This window comes from Benincasa hispida, chromosome 2 (assembly GCF_027475165.1).
Source record: "Benincasa hispida cultivar pf3 chromosome 2, pf3_genome.v1.1, whole genome shotgun sequence".
Taxonomy (NCBI): domain Eukaryota; kingdom Viridiplantae; phylum Streptophyta; class Magnoliopsida; order Cucurbitales; family Cucurbitaceae; genus Benincasa; species Benincasa hispida.
This window is the reverse complement of record NC_143479.1, coordinates 35,727,860-35,751,444: the sequence shown is the minus strand read 5'-3', so window position 1 is coordinate 35,751,444 and position 23,585 is coordinate 35,727,860. Positions and strand designations below refer to the sequence as shown.

Sequence of the window (23,585 nt, the reverse complement as noted above, 5' to 3'; positions counted from 1 at the left end):
TATCTTGGTTACCGATTGATGAAGATCTACTTGCCAGTTGTGCATGAATAGATGGTGGGATGAGCTTCCCTTTCAGGCTGGCTCCTCCGGTAGCAGGGTCCTTGAATAGAGCTTCTCTCGGGGATATTGCTAGGTTGAACCGAGATTACACCTTTCGGCCTTGTCTTTTCTTCTTCCCGGATTTTACTTTGCAGCACTATTTTCTCTTTTTAATCTTGCAGCACTTCGTCCAGATCGAATAGCATAATTTTTCATTGAATCCTCTGGGGTATTTATAGGCAGAATAGCTTTGACTCCGGCCAAGTGGTCCCCACTGTTGGTTATAGAAATTTCGAAGATGGAGGGATTTTATTCCTTCTGTTATGCAATCAGATCGTCAATTGTGCACAACTGTTAGCTGTACACTCATCTGAATCTCCCACTCTTGCGTTGCTCATTTGCATCACTCGATCATAGTTTCGCATGAGGCGTTTGTTTTTATAACCGCATGCGGTTGTCATGGAGATCAGGATCGACTATCGCATTGCGCCATTTCTTCACTGAATGTCTGTGCGATGACACTCGATGGGCGCAATGGTGATAGAGATGCGTTGATGAAGTTCTCTCGAGCCTTGGGCGCAAGTGGTGACTTTGGTCTTCCTACAAAACAGAGTAAATTTTCGCCATATTCTCCATCTTTTGGCGTTAGTGGATTTTATTACAAGCATTTGAAATTATTATCAAACTAAGTTAATTTACATACAATTAGAGCATAATTCCTCACTTTTGGCCGCAATATCTAGATAAGGTGGCATAAATAACTTGTATTTCTACAAGTTATCATCTACCAGTTTTCCTTCAAAACTATTTTTATGAAATTTTCTAAGTCCATCGCATGAGTTATTTCGTCTATCAGCAATGAGGACAATGCTGTGTGTAAATTTGGTGGTTCTAGTATTGTTATTTTCAACCTTGCTACATTTAGAAATTCAATCTATGTTAAAAAAAAATCATAACGTTGAGATCAGATCCTGCTCGTAGTTGGATGTTCGCATGACACCCGTGGGGGCAAATCAAAACGAAGGTGGGAATTGTGATCAATGCATAAACTAAGTGATCGCAACTCCGCTGCCAAATAAAGAAATGGGCATGAGTTTTGACTGAGAAAGAGCACCTTGCTCGTACTTGGATGTCTGCATGACACCCGTGGGGGCAAGCCAAAATGAAGGTTGGGCACTCAAATCAGCGCAAGGTCACCAAAAGAATATCTGAATCGCGCAAGGGTAAAAATGTCACACCCCACCCCAGACCACCCTCCGAGGGAGAGAGATGCGACTAGCAGCAGTTATCAACCCTTTCGCTGACACTTACTGCCTAATAGCTCTTACAGGAATAACTCTGATACCAATGAATAACTCATATACAGCGGAATGCCTTTTTAGGCCCATCTTATATTATACAACAATGTAACGTTTATACAACTCAAAGACTTAACAACAAAGTTACAAAAACTGTAAAACCCTCCGGAAATGTAACTGTGGCACGTGGCGAACCTTGACCTTAGCAGTACCCTGGAACTCCTCACCTTTCCACTACCGGGGGGATATAAGAAAATATTTTGAAGAGTGTGAGCTACTAAGCCCAGTGAATGGTTCTTTTAAAATAGAAATCACTTTGCAAATCATAATTTTTAGGATATCAATTACATAATAATTTCAGTATAACTTATGCATGATCATGTATATGTTCATTCGATCAACATTCTTCAATTCCATGCTATACGTGGCCTGCTCATATCATGGATACATTATCAATCATCACAACTACCTATGGAAACCTCCTATTGCCCACTTCCCGCCAATGTGCACACTGACTATTTCTTTATCCCGCTAGTCATGCTTAGGTACTTAACTATATTTCCCTCCGGTCGTCACCGACTATTATTTCCCACCAACCGAGGCCAACTATATTTTTCCGCCAAGCACCTTTTGTTAAGTATGCTAACTATGTAATCAGGGTATAATCTCAGTTTCCATAGCAATTCCACAAACAATATCATGGCAATCATCATAACATCATAAGCATGTATTGCATATGCATTTATTCACATATCAAATCATAAAGCTACGTAAACACTCACCGTCAGCACGTTTTCCACTAAAATCACCTTGGTTAGTTAGGAACTTTCCTTAGGTTTCCTTGGTTTCCCTTTTGAACCCTAAATTCCAGATTCAAATCTCAGCTTAGATTACACATAGTTCCAGACCTTATTTAAAGACACTTCCTTCTGAAAACATGTTCTAAAAGTTCTCAGGAATCTTACCATAAAATATTAGCTCATAAATTCTCGTGGTTTGGCCGAAATCATCAAAACATCAAGACTGGCCCAGCTTATCCGACAGCTCGACCCTTCTGTCTTTTACTCATTCTCCAGCTCGATTCCTTGTAGATTCTTATCCGAAAGCCACATTATGAAAACTAGACTCTTTTAGCTTTCAGATGGCTTTAGAATCACATCAAACGCACGAGTATTCTGGGAGAAATCCTCGTTCGAAGTTGATGCTGCTTTCCAGACTTCACTGTCCAATGCGTCCTCTTTGAACTTCAATGTCCAACGCATGGATTTTGCTCTCAACGCAAGGTTTCCTCAACTTTTCCACTCTTCTTAAATGTATTTTGAGTTGTGATCTGAAGAATGAAGCTTTTGGTCCTATTTATAGGCGTCCAAACCTTCCCCAAAGTCGACACCACCTACTTGGCTGCATGGCCAAGTGTTGCTCCCACACACTACCAACACAATCTTGTATCAGCACAACCTAATGTGTCTTCTTCTCCTTTCACCAACGCATGGCCCTTGACTTTGTATGTCTTCTTATGCTGCCACCTCTTTTACTTAAGGCTTAAGGCTTCCTCCCAAGAAGACACATGTCCGGATGACATCCTCCATGAGTTCATCCTTCATATGCGTCCACAAACTCTTTCAACGCATCAACACAACTTCTTCCAATGCATTGGTCCCTTCCAACACATCAACACAAAATGATTCCTTCTTCAAACATATTATAAAATGTCTCAAGAAGCTTACCCTAAAATATGAGCTCAGAACTTCTCGTGGTTTGGCCGGAATCACAGAATCTTCACGACTGGCCCGAGCTGATCCGACAGCCTAACCCTTTTGTCTTCTTCTCAGTTTCCAGCCTGATCCCTTTCAGCTTTTCTTCCGGAAGCCCTATCCTGAAAACTAGATTTTCAGAGCTTTCAGGTGGCTTTGGAATTACTCCAAACGCACGAGTAGATTGAGAGATCTTCTCGTCCCAATTTGATGCGTCCTCCTCAAACCTCACTGTCCAATGCGTCCACTATGACTAACGCATGGATTTGGCTCCAACGCATGGTTTGCTCCACTCTCCCAAATTTTTCCTCCTTCCAACGGATCCCACACAAAATTCTATACTTAGCCAAATTTCCAAATTTTCCCTTTGCCCAAGTACTCTTTCCAAGATCTTGTGCCCAATGCATAGCAATGCCTAGTCCAACAGTTAGTCAATTTTTAGGGATTTAAGCTTAACTCAAAGCTACTCACATAGAAATGCTTAGTCCAACACTTAGTCAATTTTTCTTGCTTTCACATAGGATTCAACTTTCACTTAGTTGATTCTCTTTTAAAACCTGCTTAAGTAGGAAAAATGGAAATTCGGGTTTCACAAAAAATCACTTGGAACACCCTGGTTGAAGAAAGTTTGAAATAAATCATGCGATGTCCTGGAAACGAGTAAAGTTTTTTTTTTTTTTTTATTAAGGATAAACTTGTGGTCCTGAAAGATTTGAAATATTTTAGGAAGAGACCAGGATAGAAATTAAGAGGGCATTGGTTCATGAAATTTGAATAAGGCACCTTGAGAAGTTTAGGTAGGGTAAGAGCGATTGACTTTTCAAAAGAGAATTATTAGTTTATGCTTGAGGACAAGCATTGTTATAAATTTGGGAGTGTGATAACTGGTAGAAATTCAAGTTATTATAGCTCAAATAAGTAAAACAATGAGAGAATGCGATGGTAAATAAGCAATATCATTTCCAAAAGCACTAAACTGAAAGGAATTGCGATCGCAAGCACCCATCGCATAAAAGCAATTAATTTACTTATTTTATGCAGGAACAATGCAATGGCACAAGTGAAATTGTGATCCAAAGGAACAAGGCATCAGCACGCTTAAAGATTGCGATCGCAAGTCATGTGATCGTATGTGATCGTGAGAAGTTTCTTAAAAAAGTGGCCGTATAAAGACTGTGCATCAAGGTGACAACATAATAAATCATGATGAGATGGAAAGCTGATAACGGTCGAATCCGAATTTAGTTAACAAGCCGTTAGAAGCCACACTGTAGCAAGTACAAGTTATTTATGCCATCTTATCTAGATATTGTGGCCAAAAGTGAAGAATTATGCGCTAATTGTATGTAACTTAACTTACTTTGATAATAATTTCAAATGCTTGCAATAAAATCCACTAACGCCAAAAGATGGAAAATATGGCGAAAAGTTACTCTGTTTTGTAGGAAGACCAAAGTCACCACTTGGGCCCAAGGCTCGAGAGAACCTCATCAACGCATCTCTATCACCATTGCGCCATTGAACGTCATCGCATAGACATTCATTGAAGAAATGGCGCAATGCGACAGTCGATTCTGATCCACATGACAACCACATGCAGTTATAAAAACAAACGCCACATGCGAATCTGCGATCGAGTGATGCAAATGAACAATGCAATAGTGGGAGATTTAGACGCGTGTACAGCTAACGGTTGTGCACAATTGTCGATCTGATTGCATAACAGAAGGAATAAAATCCCTCCATCTTCGGAATTTCCATAACCAACAGTGGGGACCACTTGGCCGGAGTCAAAGTTATTCTGCCTATAAATACCCCAGAGGATTCAATGAAAATTTATGCTATTCGATCTGGGCAAAGTGCTGTAAGATTAAAGAGAGAAAAAAGCTTAGCTGAGTGCTGCAAAGTAAAATCCGGGCAGAAGAAGAGATAAGGCCGAAAGGTGTAATCTCCGTTCACCCTAGCAATATCCCCCAGCGAAGCTCTGTTCAAGGACCCTGCTACTGAAGGAGCTAGCCTGAGAGGGAAGCTCATCCCACCATCTATTCATGCACAACTGGCAAGTAGATCTTCATCAATCAGTGACCAAGATATTGGCGCCTGATTTTCCTTTTTCTACCCTTCTACATATTTCATGTTCCTTCTATCTTTCTATTCATTCATCATGTATCAAACTCTCAATAGAAATATTAGTAGTTTCAATATAATTCATTATTCATCTTCTGTCTTCCATCGTGCACCCGTTATTCACTTTCTTCACTATGTTTTTTTTAATCTTTCGATAAGTACTATAAATGTCTAAATGCTTAATGTAAATTAAAGTTATGTAATACGTTTAGCTAAAGCATGTTGAACGACATCTTCACCTATGAGAGCAGAAGTGAAGATGCCATTCTGATCTATCGAGAGAAGGTCAGGAGAGTGCGTTAACTAAAGCGAGTAGAACTTCTAGACATGGAAGCAACCTTGTGTTCATTACGTCAGACTATAGTTTCAATGCAGACATGCGGGAGACGCGGTTGATCACTGAAAGGTGTACGCCATGAGAAAAATGGAACAGTATTTGTAACTCTACTTTTGTTAAGAACTTGCGATAATTTGTACACTTATCTTTCTTTTCTTTTATCCCCATAAGACTTGTCGCCGCAAACCATGTCCTTGCACAGCCTTCACAGCTAGCCTTAATCTTAGCATCTTGTACATGTAACCTGTATCGAATACATTTAGTTTAGGTTTACTGTAATTTTACCGCATTTACTTTACTTTTATTTTTATGTAATTACTTTTGTACACAACACATTTCAAAGAATTGGAAAAACCGGTCGCATAACATCACGAAAACACCGCATTAAACCGGTATCGTATTTCTGCGTGTTCAACCTTGGATCACACCGAGAAACTTGCGATTGAATTACACTTGGTTCATCGTAAGGAAACTTGTGACACAACAGGGTATACTACCGAATCTCAATAAACATCGCATACTCAGTAGTAGTATCGCATTGCATGCACCGCATCTCACCTCTATCAGTTAATATATATATATATATATATATATATATATATATATATATATATATATATATATGCATTTAAAAGTGCCAACATACACTCAACTTTTAGTGACCATTAATCGGCGCATTAGAGCAGGGGAATTAATGCCGCCCATTATTGCAAACATTAGCAAGAAAGGTTGCTTCATCTTGAGCTCTATTAATACTGAAGGCCACCAGTGTAAAATGGGGTTACAAAGCTTAGAGAGTTAGAGAATTCGTTAATCTATTCACGCACATACTCATACATATACTTAGAGGACGGAGAAGAGCAAGGAGACGAGGGAGCCGAGAGATCATTACTGGATAGATCGAGAGACTACCGGAAAGCGTTACAAAAGAGAGAGGGCCAACACTTGCGAGGCAAGATTACACATCTAAAACAGAGTTGGAGTGAAAAAGAGTAGTGTAAAAGGTCGTGGGAAGCAAGACATTGCTTACAGGCTTCTTATCTCTCAATTCCATTGTTATTTTGTATTCAGTACTTTATTTACAGAAAATGAAAATCTCATTTCAATCTATGTTCACTCTCTCCATATCTCGCATGAGTAGCTAAATTTCTGAGTGGGTTGAGAAGTACTTAGCTAGCATGACTTAAGATTTACATTTTATGCCATCATCTTGTCTTATGTATGCATCATTCCCTCTTTAGATATACTTGAGAGAGTCAGGTTAGAATCTAGGCTTGAGAAAGTCGGATAAGAATTGCATAAGCAAGAAGTTTACTTAGACATAAGCTCTATTACTATTTACACATCACATGTGCCTTAGAAATAAGAATCATTGTATGCGGTCACCTTATTTTATGTGTGCATCATTAATCATCGCACAGACAATAGTAGAGGCTTAGACATAAGTCCTATCGACTGTTTCGTATACACATCGCATGTGTCCTAGAAATAGGACGTATGGCAGACATAAGTCCTATCGATTGTTTCGTATACACATCGCATGTGTCCTAGAAATAGGATGTATGGCATTCTACATTGAGAAATGAAGTGTTGTTATTTGTGTGTAGCATGATTTCATAACTTGGGCACAATCTTAGGAAATGTTAGCTAAACCCCTTCTCAACTCCTTCATCGTATACTCATTATAACTTTACGCGTTCATCAACTCTGCGTTCAACTCCATCGCATAGGAAAAAATCTTACTCAAACAATACCCACTTCATTTATTTACCACCGCAATAGAATCGAAGAGTCTGACATATATTTACTTAGTAGTCCTTGTGTTCGACCCTGGACTTACCAGTAAACCTAAGAAGGCTTATACTTAGGTCTTGTTGGGAAAACTTGCATGATCATTGCATAACACACATCATCACAAACTCACACCATAACACATCACAAATTTACACACATCAACCATTTTGGCTATTTACTCGAACTTTATCAATCCTTTGTCTCTACATAAAGTTCAAGTATTCATGTAATAGCCATGGATCTTAGTTTATTGGATTTAGACCTTATGAATGAAATTAATAGATTTAATAATAACTTTATTGAATAAATGTTGAATAACATCTTTATTGATAATAGAATATGTTTTAATTCTACAAACTGCGAGTTTTATGACATAGAACCCAACACTATTCAATACAACAGAGATGGAACCATTTATCGAGTGAGTTATTTTGTGTAACAATATTAATTAGTTTAATTTAAGACTATTATTTAATGACAGCTTATTTGGGTAGGATGCATATGAATAAACTCATGATCTTAGATAAAAGACTGGCAAAAGATTCTAATCTACTTTGGAAGGTTCATATAGAACAATTTCCATCATGGTTGAAATCCAAGGTAATACTAGCTATTTAATAACGAATGAATATTTAAAACCATAATATACTTTCATTAACAAGTAGGTATGTTTATTCTTTGCATATTGAATTAGATTCATCCTTTGAAGGTTACTCTAACTTGTTAAAATGGCTTTCAAATGGGCCTTAGAAAAATGCTATGTTTTACACTAGATACATCATATATGGGCAACAATTTCACATAAAAGAGTGTTTAAAAATCAACCCAAAATAGTGGTGTTGTTGTATATGCTAGAACATTATGTACATCTAGTGCAAAAGATCAATCTCAAGTTGTGAACTTAGTTCCTTATTATGGGGTGTTACAAGAAATCATCTTATTAGATTATTATGTCTACCAACTTCCAATCTTTTGACGCGACTAGGAGAATGTTCGTAATGGAATAAAAGTCGAGGAAGGATTCACTCTTGTTGATTTACATAAAGCCAAAGAATATTTGTACGAGAGCCTTTCATCTTTGTCTCGCAAGCCAAATAGGTGTTTTATGTTAGAGAACATGACATCTCAAGTTGGTATGTCTTATTAAAAGCACCACCAAAAGGATTTCATGACTTGGAGATGTACGATGAGAATTATGATGGTATTGTGGTTAGTAATGAACAAATTCGCAGTTCAAAGATTGACATTGACGAAAGTGATGAGCTTACTTATGCAAGACAAGATTGTGAGGGTGTTTTGATTTGAGGAGCAGATTGATGCATTGTCTAAATGCTTGTTTGTGATTTTTATACTTTATAATATTTATTTTGTAAAGTTGCTTTGATTACATGATCTAACCTTTGTTCTGTAAAGACTTTTTAACCACTTTGGCAAATATGATATATTGATGTAAGTTATTTACTTTCAATTAACTTTCTTCATAAATACTTCTTCATAACTTTGTATCAATATCAATGTGTATGTCATTAGATAAGCCACCTCCACTATAGTGAGATCACGAATGATGGTAAATATTTATATTGTAAAAAGAGTTCATTATTTTTTGAGGATATGACTCCTATTTGTTATTTATTAATGATGTTTCTAGGTTGAGATGAAGGGAAATATGCTACCACCTCAGACTATACAACACATACAAGATACCTCGGAACTAAAAGTCAAAGGAAAAAAGGTCTCTACAAAGGAAGATTTGTAGTGATGAAATATTGCATGACCCCCAACTAGAAGAGGTAGGGGTCCAGAGGAAAAACTCAAATGCGTCTAACCATGATAATAATAGTTTTCCTCTTTCAAATGACCACCTTGAATATTTCTCACCCAATCCTAATGCGAAGACAACTAAATGTAATCCTATTTCAATTCCTACATTAGACTCACCGGCTGCTCGAACAAGATTAGCAGTTTGTAGGCAAACAACAACTTCTAATGTAAACAGACTTGAAAATGAAGATCATATAGTCAATGAACCCCCATCTGAAACAAGGCTCTGCCAAAAAGAACAAGGGGCCCTACAAAGGAGAAGACAATAGTTGTTAATAAACAATCTAGAGTGAATCTTGTTTTCAATGAATATGGACAACCACTGGGGATGAATCGGTAGGATTAGTGAGAGAGACATTGTACTAGTGAATTTAAAGAATTAGAAAAAACTACCTATGATATTGAAAATAGTCTTATGTAAATCTATCCAGGTATAAAGTTACTTTATTTCATTTAAATAATTCAAATTGAACGCACATATCATTATGATTTACTTCTAACTATTCATAACTTTAGTCAAGGTACAATGTAGATGAAGATTAGCAAAAAGAGTTTTTTTTTTCCAAAAGATGGGTAGACTATAGAGGGCTAGAAAATCTCGACTAGTGAAACAAATTCAAGATGCCCCAACAAAGGATGCACTTTTGAAGCTAATGCTCGATAATTTGCAATCTCTAGATGACTGGATGGACTTTGTGAGTGAAAAGAATAGTGCAAACTTCACGGTATGGAAATCTTTACTTCAAAACGTGTATATTTGCATTTTTCTATTATTACTTTGATAAAAATATTGAATATCTTCTATTTGAGTAGTTGAAAAGTGAAAAATACAAAGTCATGAAGAAAAAACAGCTCCTACATACATGTAGTAGGAAAGGGTATGTTCGTTTGGCTGAAGAGATGTAAACATCATTATTACTACATTTCAATTTCGCTTTCATATTGTATGTGAGTTCATTTTTTTAATCTTATTTTGTAGAAAAAATGTAGTTCAGTCCAACTTCAGTCACAAGGATTACATTATGGACTAAAGCACACAAAAAGAAGGACGGATAACCGGTGAACGTTCAAGTTGTTGAGACACTCGCATGTTTTCTTACTTACCTTTTTAGCTATGGTGGGAGGGGGGGAGGGGGGTCTTGAAAAATTTATAAGCATTGACTTTGTTTGAAAATGATATCTTTAAATTTTACTATGTTCTTTCTCTTAAAAGGTTGTTAAGAATATACTTTGTTAGGATAATTAGCTTATGGAGTTTGTGAACTTCCATTGAAGAATGATTTGATTGAAGTGTATTATGTTTTATGGTGGAGGAGGGGGAGGGGGAAGGGGGGGAGGGGCGGTTGAAAAAGTATATGAGCATTGACTTTGTTGGGATATTATGCTTATAGAGTATGTGAAATTTATTTGAAAGTGATATCTTTAAACATTACTATGTTCTTTTTCTTAAAAAGGTTGTTAGGGATTTGTATTATATAATTTTGCATAAACAATTGACTTGTTGGTATTGACTTGTTGGGAAGGGGGGGAGGGGGAGGGTGAAAAGGTTTAAGAGCATTGACTTGTTGGTAAAGGATAGACAAAAATGTGGGATTTGTATTATATAATTTTGCATAAACAAGCTAGGAGCGCATTGAAAAAATTGAGGCTGAGACAACAACTTCAACAACTAACGTGGTTGATGATGCTTTGAGTAGTGTTCTTGGCCTTAACCGTGGTCATATAAGAGGATTTGGGTTTGGTGTGACTCGTACAAAACTCTCTCTTGTCTCAACAAGATAACAAGTACAAGATTCTTGAAAAAGAATATTTGACGATGAAGGAGGAAATGATAGGAATGAAAGCAATAAAAGATGAACTGATAGAAATAAAAACAATTATGTTATGTTTTATAAAGAAACAGGTAATCGTTTTTCTTTAAGTCACTTGCATTCTTTTTTTTTTTTGGTTACCTTTTTTTTGTTTCATATGAAATTATCATAGCTTGAACCAAGTGGGAAACTTTCAAATGCTACTGCAATGTACCTAAGGCAACAAAAATTCATTCAACATTTCTAATATCATCTTCATCGGTAAATTTATTTGTAATGTAATGAGAATGATTCTTGATTTCATTATCATCTCATTCTAATATCTCGTATTTTCCTTTTGATGGAGTATCAATAAAAAATAGTCAAATTAAGTGCAAGTTATTAGATTAGTATGGCTAAGGAGAGATTGTTGCAGAAGAACGATGGTCTTCTAATGATTCAGCTGCTCTTGTTCATCACATTCCTATTGATCTGCATGCAGTTAGAGTATGGGTTGATGGATCAAAGAAACCCGACGCATATTTGTGGAGGCCTACATCTGAGATGACATGTATTTGAAGAAGCTTTGAGCAGTATAGTTGCATGGCCATCTGATAAAGTGATTATTGGTATGTTATTTTCTAAGCTTATTTATCTACATTTATTAAAAGATTTTCTATATTTATTTTAATATTCACTATTGTTCGTGTATACAAAATTGTACATTGATATAGATTTTATAAATTTATGTAGGTGAATGAAACGATGCCTTACTAGAGGATAAGAGAACCAACAATGACAGCTCAACTACATATTTTTTAACATTTGGGGATTTTGAATACTTAGTATTTTGAACACTTGGTCAATTTGGAACACTTTGTATTTTAAGGGCTAACTTATGTTGTTGGTGTGGTCACTAAATATTTTATCTAGCTTGTATCATTTAGACACAACTTTATTCTAGGAAATTATCGAATATTTTATTTGTAATGTTAATAGATTATGAATGGAAGTTATCATTATTTATTATGTTATGAAGTATATTATGTGCGTATATTTTAACTAAAATTGAGTACTTGAGCTAAAATTTATCAAAATCTAATTAACTAAAAAATTATTTTTGAAAAAAAAAGGTTACCTCTTCTACAACCATGAGTTAAAGTTATAGAAAGATTTATATAACAAAAATGAAATGCTATTAAAAGGTTATTATAATAATTATAATAATTGGAAAGGATTAAATAACATTACTATATCATACGATTACAACTATAAATGCTATATTATAGCGTTGGAAAAAGGTTATTATATGTTAAAGATAGCACATTATTTTAGCCATACAAACATATTATAACTTTAATAAAAAAATGCTATCAAATGTTTTTATAGCATAGTATATAAGCTGTATCTTCATACTTTATAATAGCATCTTTAGAAAAACGTTATAAAAAGTCTCAGACTTTTAATAACATGGGTTGTTAGGACTTTCGGAAAATGCTATAAAAAGTCTATTATAGCTTTTTTCGTTAGTTGTCGTATATGTTATTTCTTGTAGTGACAAATTCTAGATATTTATCTAATCCACACAAAGCTAGATCTCAAATAGGTTACCTGTTCACATGTGAGGAACTACTATATCATGGCAATCGGTGAAACAGACCATAATGACCGCTTCCTCAAATCATGCTGAAATTCTTGCAATTCATGAGACTAGTAAAAAATGTGTATGGCTAAGATCAATGACTCAACAGTTCGTGAAACATGTGGCTTGTCTTCTAATAAAAATCTTCCAATAATATTATACGAAGACACCACAGCTTGAATAACCCAAATCAAAGGAGAATATATTAAAGGAGATAGAACAAAACAAATTTCACCGAAGCATTTCTACACTCATGATCTTGAAGAAAATGATGACATCACTGTACAAAAAGATTGTTCGAAGGATAACCTAACATACTTATTTACAAAGGCATTACCAACCGCAACTTTTGAAAAATTGGTGCACAACATTGGAATGTGACGATTCAGAGATCTTAAGTGATGTTTTCGTGAGGGAGAGTAAATATATTGTATTCTTTTAGGAGTATATATAATATGAAATATGTACTCTTGTTTTTACTATGGTTTTTTCCTATTGGGTTTTTTCTAGTAAGATTTTAACAAGGTATATTTCATATATATATATGGGCATCTAAGGGGAAGTATTATAAATATTATAAAAATAGATGTCCAATGCTTAGTGTCCTAAAAGCCATGTATCAATCTTCGTGTTGTCCATGTGTCTTGTAGTTATTCATGCTTGGTGTCCATGTAAGACCACATTCTACTTGCCACTTTGACTATAAATAGTGGCATTTGTAGATCTTAAAAAACACACACATTGGTGAGAAAATTCACTTCGAAATTTCACTCATATTTTCATATTATCTAATTTTCATAATTTTAGTTAATTATTTAATTATAATATTATATTATATTTATTTATTTATTTATTATATTTATATATATTATTATTATATTATATTTTCTTCATATCTGTGTTCCGGTTGTACTCCTCAATTTTACAACAAAATTATACTTTTTCTTCTCTACTTTGAGCCTAGAGCAGCTAATCCCAATCTCCATCGCTAGGTTCATGGCAATACTTTTTTTTGGTAATGGTCAAGAACTCAAATGATAACATGGGCGTAATCAAGGTTTAAAATGTTGACTTCGACGGAAATATCGGGACCTTAGTTTCGAAAATATTGATAAAACGTTGATTTTGATGGATATTATTAAAACAAAAAGTTAATTTATAATAGTAAATTAATATTTTATAATTTTTAAACATGTTAAGATGTCTATTATTTAGGATTAGTTGCATAAATGGAATTCAAGCCCGAAATAATAGAATATGTAGTACATGGATAAAATAATTGCATATATAGAACAAGAAATGCTAAAAGACTAAAAAACTCATGCCTAGCCACCATTTTGCTCGCTTCTTCCCGATTTCTCAAATTGAAAGCTATCATTAATAGTAACTATCAATGATAGCCACTGATAGCTAATATCAATTGCTATTACTGAGAGTTGCTATCAGTGGTAGGTTTTAATTTGAGAAATATTAATACAATCTTGAAATATTAGCTTTTAATTTTCTATTAGTTATCAGTGGTTATTATTGATATATTTTCATCAATTGGAATCAACCTTGAAATGTTAACATTTAAGGTTATCAGTGACTATCAACGATAGACTTTTATAAGTAGTTGTCAACATTGAAAGAAGACCAACAACTTTGAAAGATTGAGCTATACCAGTGATGGAAAATTATTAGTGGCTATCACTGATACACCTTCATAAATGACTATCAACTTTGAAAAATTAACAAATAGCTATCATTAATAATCTTCTATCATGGCTATCATTGATAGCAGCTATTAGTCACTATCACCGATAAACTTTCATCAATTAGAATCAACCTTGAAATATTAACACTTAATGCTAGCAATGATAGATTTCTACAACTAGTTTTGAACTTTGAAAGAAACTCGATATATAGTTATCACCTAAGTTCTATCACTAATATCACTAATATCACTAATATCACTCATATCGTGGTTATCAATGATATTTTTTTCATTGATAATATCACTAATAAGATGACATCAATGATGTCACTGATATCATGCTATCGATGATCTCATTGATATCATGCTATCAGTGGTAGCTTCTATCACCGATAATATGCTATTAGTGGTAGCTTCTATCACGGATAACGTGCTACCAGTTAAGTAGTCTGTTAGTGATAGAAGCCTATCATTGAGAGACTATGACTTAGTCTATCGGTGATATCATAGGCTATTAATGATAATAGTTTATTACTAATAGACTTCTTACTTCTAAAGTCCTACAAAAAGAAAAATAAACTAAAAATTATGGACTTGTTTGATAATATTCTCGTTTCTCATTTTTTTTAGAAACAAACTTGTTTGATCAATATTATTTTGTTTCTTATTTCAAAATTTTGAAAAGCATTTCTAAAAAATGTGCAAGTTTGATAACTAAAAATAAGTAATTTCTTTCACATTCGTTTTTATTTGGTATTTATATTTAATATTTTTTTAAAATATAAAATTCAATAATTGGCTCGTTGGTGTTAAAGCACTTGTGAAAATGATTACAAACTCTTAAATCTTGGTTCAAGACTAAAACTTGTCTTTTTATTTTTTTAAAAAAATAATGATAGTAATTACTTTTTAAGAAAAAAAGAAAGATGCTTTTATAAAGGAGAGAGAAGGAGATAAAACTAGAAGTTAGAAGTAGGGGTGGTCATTCAAACTGCAAAAATCGTACCATTTCTAAAAACCGAATCGAACTGAACCGAAAACTCAGTGAAATCGAAAAATGCGGTTCAATCCAGTTTGAAGATATTTTGAAACCGAATTAATTCGGTTCGGTTCGGTTTCATTTTCGAAAACCGAATTTGAAACTGAACCGAACCGTTTTTAACTAATATATATATAATAAGAGTAAAACCGAATTTAAAACCGAACCGCTTTTAATTTAAAGAACAAAATCGAATTTAAAACGAACCGAACCGAACCGTTTTTAATTAAAAAAGAATAAAACATGGTTTTTTAAAAAATGCCAAAACCGGATTTGAAACTGAACCGAACCACATATATACGGTTTGGTTTGACCACCAAACCGAACCGTTTTCACCCCTAGTTAGAACTAAAAGGGAGAGAGGGAGATAAAATTGGGGGACAGAATCAGGAGTGAGAGAGAAGGAGATAAAATCGAGAGTGAGAGAGAGAGGAGATAAAATCAGTGAAAGAGAGAGAGAATAAGATAAAATCATGTAAAAGGAGATCAATCGGTGAGGGAAGCTAGGGAGACAAAAGGGCAAATTTTATAATATTTAAAAAAATTAAAAGTTGATAGATCAGTTTGTAATATATCTGCAAATATTTTAAAGATGGATTATATCTTTAATTATTTTTACGCGATTTTAATATCTACTATAATTTCCCTATTATGTATGTTATGTGTATTTTTTTTATGATTCATGAGTTTTTCAACAAAAGCAAAAGCTAATATAAGAAAGAATAAGATATAGAGAAAAACTAACCTTAAATGGAAGCCACATAAGTAAAATCTTAGTAGAAAGAGAACAGAAGAAGAGAGGTTTTCATTTGGTCAAAATGAGGATGAAAGGATGAGGGTAGTTCGAGGGGTATTTTAGTCCTTTTAATATAATATCAAATTTCATAAGGATTCTCGATCACCACAAATTCAAACACTTCAAAACCTAATCCAAGCACGCTTTTATACTTCTTTTTGTAATGAGAAAAAAGAAAAGGACTAAGGTATAATTTCCCAATTATAATAAAATCTTATTAATGTTTTAGACTCAAATCCATCTTATTAACTTTTTAGGCTCGAATCGACTAAACTATTCTTCATTCTGATAACATTGATAATCTTTAACAAAGAGCTGTTGCTACCTTGGACTAGACATGTGTCTCATAAGCTAGCTTATTAATTGTAATATCAACCTACTTTCTTACACTTCTTTTTTTTAAAAAAAAATGTCTAATTAAATATAGTAATTTATCTAGTTGCCCTTTCTAGTATTAATTAAAAGTGTAAAGAGTTGAGCTAATATTAGAAGTTGCAAGACAACAACATTAACGTAACTAGTACAAATATGACAAGTTGCAAGACAACAATGTTAATCTAACTAATAAAACCGACTATAGATTTAAAAATTACCCAAAAATTTTCAAAACTTTTGATGATGAAATTAACTCATCATTTCCCAACGAACTTTTTTGTTTCTAGTTTCCATTTCCTGAAAAATCATAAACTGAAGTAAAATTATAGGATTGAATTATATGCATTTTCTCTATATGTTTCCTTGGTATATCATTTTGACCTTTGCATTTTAAATTTTAATCTTAGTCCCTGTACATTTGTTAAATCTTATTCATTCATAATCTTTGGTAACTGCTCTGATAAAAGATTGAATTAGACAGGTAAACTAAGATTTAGAGGGTCTTTCTCCTAGAAAGAAAAAATGCTGATAAAAAAATGGCAATGGCAACAGACTTAAAGTGGGATTTTAAGTTCTAAACAAGCATCATCAACTCATCTCATGCAATATTAAGATACATGTATATTCACTTCCATGTAGGATTTTGAAGGAAAAAAGAACAATTTCAATGAATAGAATAAGATATACATCAAATGCAACTAACTGCTGTCAAAGAGCCTTGTAAAAAACTAAATTGCCATGTTACAAGTGATAAATTTGAATCCCAAAATGCAACCAAATACAATTTTCTATAAAAGCATTACCGTTTGTAAACACCTCATGATTTCCCATCCTCTGACTGGCTAACTTTGTTCTCCGCATTGTCGCTATCTGAAACACTTTGCATTTCAAGTAGTTTTTGTTGCTCTTCGTCCACTGTTTCGTCTACTCTTACCTCTTTCGTGGCTGCCTTCGGCTTTGAGCTTGTTGATTGTTGGTACAAGATTCCACCGAACATACATATCAACAGCCCCACGGTTCCAATGAATGTTGAATGCTTATCCCAGATTACTAAATTGATCACAACAGTCAGGAGTTTATTCACGATCCCAAGTACAGTGAATCCAGTTGCAGAAATCGCCCTTCGACAAGAGAACCCAAAGAAAGAGATCGACAAACCAAATAAGCATGATAACCCAACAGGCAAAACCACCGCAAACGAGTGCCAATCAGATTCATCTGAGATTTCCTGCTTGATTTTCTTGAGTTCACCCATGATAAGAAGTTCCAATGGAAACAAAAGAAGTGCCTCTAAGTTGTTGTACAGCACAAGGCCCCATGTATTCAGCCCTATGGTCATAACAACATGCTTTATGTATACAAAATCGATGGACATGCTTATGAGATAAGCCAAAGCCCAAAAGTAAGCAGTCAATGTGAATTGATAATCTGTCAGTACATAAAGAACGCTACCAGCGAGGATCGTAGCAAGTGAGAACCATGTCTTCATTGATGGCCAAGGCTGGTGCAGGAAAAGGGTCTCACCAATGGCAACAAAAATTGGTACTACCGAGCGGAAAACGATGAATGTATCAACATTGGCATGCAAGAGAAGCTCGCTGTTGGTGAATAGGGAAAGATAAAATATAATTGCAGCAGGTAGGAACCGCCACATTGTCAAGAGATCAAGACGATCGTGTTCAATAAATCCAGCACAACCACAAACAAAAACTCCAGCTGCACTAGTGAAGTATTGTAGGGCAGTCAATGCACCTGGGTAAGGGAACTTCATGACTGCCCATTTATTGATGATGGAAAGCAGGGATGCAGAAACACAGTACCCGACTGCAACACCATATACTGAGACTTGCTGCAGAACAATAGCGTACCAGTTTGATGGGCTCTCACCCGATAATGCAGAAGCCCCTAGCCCTTCCTGGACCATATCAGCTTTGGAGCTCTCAATATCATCTTTATTAGACATCTATCAAGAATGAGAAACATAGAGTGATGGAGATGAACTAAGAGACGAAGGAAAAACATAGACCCTTAGCCCAATATGCCAAAACCTCATGGATATAAATTGCAGAATACAGTTTTCAAGTCAGTATCTCAATATAACATGTTCAGATATAATCATAGAGATCTTACAAGTTCAAACAGTTTTGGACAAATGACCACATACATATAAGATAAGACTGAACATAAGCATAATAAGATAAGAAGAGTTGCAGTATCACAAATGAAGATTTTACGGTATAAATGATATGGGTCGATAGCACATTGTCAATTGTCACATGCGAAGTTAATTCTAGAGATGAAAAGGCTATAGTAATGGCATGAGCTAATGTTTTGCCAGAATACTGTAAAACTCATTCACAGTGTTCCTAAAACGAACATGCAAGGAGTTGGCAAGTTTTCAATCTCGAAATTGAGTTGTAATCAACTCAACTCAATATTTTGCATGTTCAATCTTAGGGATTGGTTACAAAATCTAGAGTATTGCCAGAAATGTACATTATAGATGTTAAAATATCTGTAGAGGAATTTGGCATCAATGAGATTGTAAAAAGAAAGTGACAGATTTAGATCCCAATGCTTTTAAAGTAGCATAAACAGTTGGAAGAAATTTTTACCTTTCAGGGGACAATCAAATGCTTGTTTGGCTGAATCAAAACCGTTACTTGGCCTACACCTTAAAGAACATATGTACTTTCAGAGCAATGCAATTATAAGGTTTTGATAGACTACCACTAGCTGGAAAGTCTATGGTTGAGCGGTTGTAGACAGTGGTGAGGAAAATCAGGAATTAACTATACTTTTCACTGTTTGTGTTTACTTTTCATACTTTGATTTCTACATAAGTTTTTAAATAATAAAATAAAGGGATTTCCAATTGGAAACTAAATAAGAAAGACTCAAATATTTAAAAGGTTGCTTAGATTTGCACCAATAACAATAATATCATATTATAGTATTATATATTCTTGTAGTTGGTGGGGTGATTCTGAATTCTCGGTGAAGTTCTTAATTAGAAAATTATATTATAGTACTATATTATATATTATTTTATTCATTTCCAGTGGGAGGGTTGAGAAATTTCTTAAGTTTAGTTTCTAGTCTCAATATTTTATTTGAAACATCATATTGAAACTTTTTTGCATGTTACTTCTTCAACAGTTGCATCTAGGTCAATTTCAAAAGGTTAGTACTTTAGTTTCTATTATTTTATTTTATCTAGGTGATTTTTTATTTTGTTTCTAAGTAAGTTTTTTTTCATTGTTCATCTTAACAACTTTAGTATTACCAGATTTTATTGACATTTGGATATTTTTACTATTTAGTATTAATCTTTAAGGTTTTAATAGTCTACATGTCTATATTATATAATTTATGTTCTCTATAAATATATTATTTGTTTATTTATTGTGCCTCACTTCACGCCTTTTTGTCGCCTCTCGTTTGCAGGCGATCAAGAGACTTATCGCTTGAGGTGCGCCTTGCACTTAGAAGACACTAGTAACAGTCACTCTTCATGGAATTACAAACTTCAGATTTAATGCCCGACAAAATTTATGAAATCCTTCACTTTCTATAAACCTAAATGGCAATTCCTCTAATATGCCCATACAAGCAAGCATTATTCTACAATTTTTTTGAGTGAAGGATGCAGCCACCAAACTACCTTCAGAATTTCCCTCTCCTTGAACAGAATCTTCTGACTTATTTGTATACTTCTTATATTTTCCTAAATGTCTTTTTAGATTAGTTGTACCATTTCTTTTCGAATCACAAGCATGTGTAGCCCCACAGTACTTACAAGTAACCCTAGGATATTCAGGAACACATCCTTCTACTTTATAAAATGTTCTCATCCCGATGAAGCTAGCTCAATAGGTTTTCTTTTTCCTAACAATCTTACTGGACTAGAATGACTTTGTTTTGAAGTCTCATTTGCAAACGATCAAGTCATCCAATAAAAAATAAAATTAAACACACTATTTTTAAAGCTTTAACTAAGATGTCAAAATCTATGACAAAGCAGCACAAACATGAACACAGACACGAGATACAAACATGAATATGATACAACATAGACACAATAACAAGTTATTTCTAATCAAATCTAAGATACAAACACAGTAAGGATAAGAACATAAACGTTGATTAACATAGCTGGTAATCAATTAATGTAAATTACTTTCTTTTACTTTCTAAACTTTTCCATTTCAGTCTTTCTTCCTTTGCATTCTACTCCTTCATCTCTTTCATATTTTCATTTTAAAAAATCGTATTCCAATACGAAACAGCTAAATTCAATTGTAATCAATAAAATAATCGAAAATAAACACTGAGGTATTCATCTTGAACCATCTAAACTTCTCTCTGTTTTCAGTTATCCCACAAATTCTTCCCCCATTTTCCTCAAATTTCAGAAAGAATTGGAAGAAAAATTACACAATCAAACAAACCCAGAAATAAAATTGAAATCCAAGCATGACCCAAATCGCAAGAGATCGCTATGAAACATAAGGCAAAAGGGAAATCAATCATCATTGAAAACTATTCATTAGGAACAACTCAAACCCACATCCCCTAAAACAGAAAAGATAGTAATCCATGAAAGTCAAGAGACCATATGATCCAAAACCACTCAGAAATGCAAAAGAATTGAATAAGGAACGGAATTATAACCTAACTGGGTACCTAGAAAATCCTCTTATCTAGCTGATAAGAGTAAAGTGGAAGTGGAAGTGGAAGAAGACCGAACGGAAGGCAAGCGGCATACGGAGGCGAGCGGCCGACGGAAGCTGAGAGAGAGAGAGGCAATGGTAACAGAGCAGTCGGCAAGTTGCCAACTGAGTGAGAAGGAGACAAATCCCTCCATTACCCTCGTATAAGCGGGCCGGTCGAAGTATTGAACCGAACCGACCATATCGGCTGGTCCGGTTCGATGCAATTCAGTTTCTTACAAACCTAAATTACTCGGGATGCATTATTTAAATAAAAGGTAATTTTATTTGTTCTCTATTCAAAGACAAAAGATAAAGATATAGCATATTATTTATTAGAACTGTATGTTGATCAAAATCGTTGGTGTGTCGTAGAATGACTACTGCTTTGAGAGCAATTATGGTACGAATTTGGTGCTAATAATCTCATGAGTCATGCAGGTATTCTTCAATTAGTTAGGTAATTTTACAAAATTATTATTATTTTATTATGAGCGCATTGCTTAAATGAAAACTATTTTTTTTTCTTCATTCCAAGACAAAAGATAAAGGTATAGCATATTGTTCGTTAGAACTGCACTTTGACCCGAAATTTTAAAAATTTGTGTTTTATTCTTAGAATTTAACTAAAAATGCAACTTTTTTTTATTTAAAATTGATAAATTAATAACGAAATGATTATCATACGAGTGCTTATTTAACGAAAAATTGTGTGGTGCGTATTAATTAAATTTTTTAAAAACACACCTATACACAATTTTTATTTATGTTTTGAATATTTGGAAATAGGACACAGGAAAAACCCGGATTTCATGATTAAAAATTTTGCATTCAATCTTGATAATCATTTTCTTAAGGAGACGAGAAGCAAAAATTTATTGTCAATTACACATGTTTCTTAAGAATTGAAAACAAAACTAAGAAGGGAGAAAAGAGAAATGAGAAAAAATTATCTTACAACCAAGGTTCGAAATATCGAGGTCTCGATTTTATAAAGATATCGATATTGATGGAAATTTCGAGAAACTTGATTGAAGTTGATGGAAATTGTTATAATTTGTCACACCCCCTTTCAGATTTACCTCTTTCACCTAAGAGGAGGCGTGAAGAAAATACCACTTTTTTGTGATACTTACTATCCGCCTTGATCTGTTTTGCCCAACAACTTATAAAACCAAGTAGATAACTTAATTTGGAAATTAATTATTTTATTATAGACAGCTTAAAGTTTACACAACTTATATGTTCGTACAAATTGTTTTACGAACTCCAAACCCAACTTCACACTACCCAAACTTCCCATAAAACTTATAAAAAGAACATTAATTTTATGGTGTGATAGACCTCATCCTTGTGTGGTGCATGAAAATCAACTCTTTCCGCTACCTAGGGGAAAAACAAAACATTTGGAAAACATGAGCTGGGAAGTCCAATGAGTGGTGATTTTATTACAAACATAGGTTTTTCTTTCAAAAACATTTATGAAATCGTTCATAACGTAAACCAGCAACCCAATATTGAAGTAGCCAGATAAATCCCAAAATATGAGCATCAACATATAAAATATTGCAAACAGTAAAATGATGTGATTGTAACTTTACTCAAACATATCTAAGAATCAAATCCACATAAATCTTATACAGGATACGAAAACCATAACAAGCCTTATACCCAAATCTTAGTTGGGGTAGAGTGAATCCACTACACCAATGTCAATGTCTCGATCTACATACACATGGTCATGCCCCCAAAAGGTTAAAAACCCCTGCACATGTTCTAAAGTCTACATTTGTACTAAGGTGGGTCCCAAAGCCCTGTACTTCTCGGATACCTTTATCTTCTTGAGTATCGGGAGCTCTGCATTTCCTCTATACCTTTTCCTCGTCCTTGAGTATAGGGAATCCTTATTTTAAGGTACATAGTTTGAAAACCATTTTTACATTTTAAAAACCACCATAAATACGAGTTTTCAAACCAAACCAAGAGACTTTAATCCAAATCGTTATTTCGAAAGAAATTAAATAGTAGGTAAATTTTGTTGTAAAACATGCTTTCTTGCATATTCGGAGATAAAACATATTATCAGTAGAGAAATATGTAAAATAAATCATGCCAAGTTTTTCCTCAAACATACTTACTATAATAGTATATACATAGAATATAGATTAAAGTATTTGAAAGTAAAACAACTCACTATTTATTGGTGAGGATTCTTCTTTCTCCAAGTCTTCCTAGCTTCCTAGTCTACTCTTGAATTCCCGGTTTTCTCCAATCATCAACGTTCCTGAATTTATCAAAAGTTTTCTTAGAATCCCATAGTTAAGGCTAAAATAACCTTAGAATACCTTATTGGCCCTAACTTTAG

The 23,585-nt window shown here is 34.1% G+C and overlaps 1 protein-coding gene and 2 pseudogenes across 4 annotated transcripts; 2 read left to right on the top strand and 1 right to left on the bottom strand.

Moving 5' to 3' along the window:
- The first annotated feature begins 7,844 nt into the window (after positions 1-7,844).
- LOC150037864 (uncharacterized) lies at positions 7,845-8,654 on the top strand (annotated as a pseudogene).
- Positions 8,655-9,739: 1,085 nt separating this feature from the next.
- LOC150037863 (uncharacterized) lies at positions 9,740-11,721 on the top strand (annotated as a pseudogene).
- Positions 11,722-17,149: 5,428 nt separating this feature from the next.
- Positions 17,150-21,521, bottom strand: GONST3 (golgi nucleotide sugar transporter 3). 4 transcript variants are annotated; one of them, XM_039023574.2, is made up of 3 exons: positions 21,195-21,358; positions 19,124-19,182; positions 17,150-18,471 (listed from the first exon to the last, which is right to left on the bottom strand). In XM_039023574.2, exon 3 carries the CDS (start codon positions 18,469-18,471, stop codon positions 17,326-17,328), a length of 1,146 nt encoding a protein of 381 aa, XP_038879502.1. In that variant the 5' UTR covers positions 19,124-19,182; positions 21,195-21,358; the 3' UTR covers positions 17,150-17,325. The 4 variants fall into 4 exon arrangements, with proteins under 4 accessions (XP_038879502.1, XP_038879504.1, XP_038879503.1 ...); XM_039023576.2 differs by lacking the exon at positions 19,124-19,182 and having other exon boundaries at positions 17,150-17,837; positions 17,961-18,471; XM_039023575.2 differs by lacking the exon at positions 19,124-19,182 and having other exon boundaries at positions 21,183-21,521.
- Positions 21,522-23,585: the final 2,064 nt, after the last annotated feature.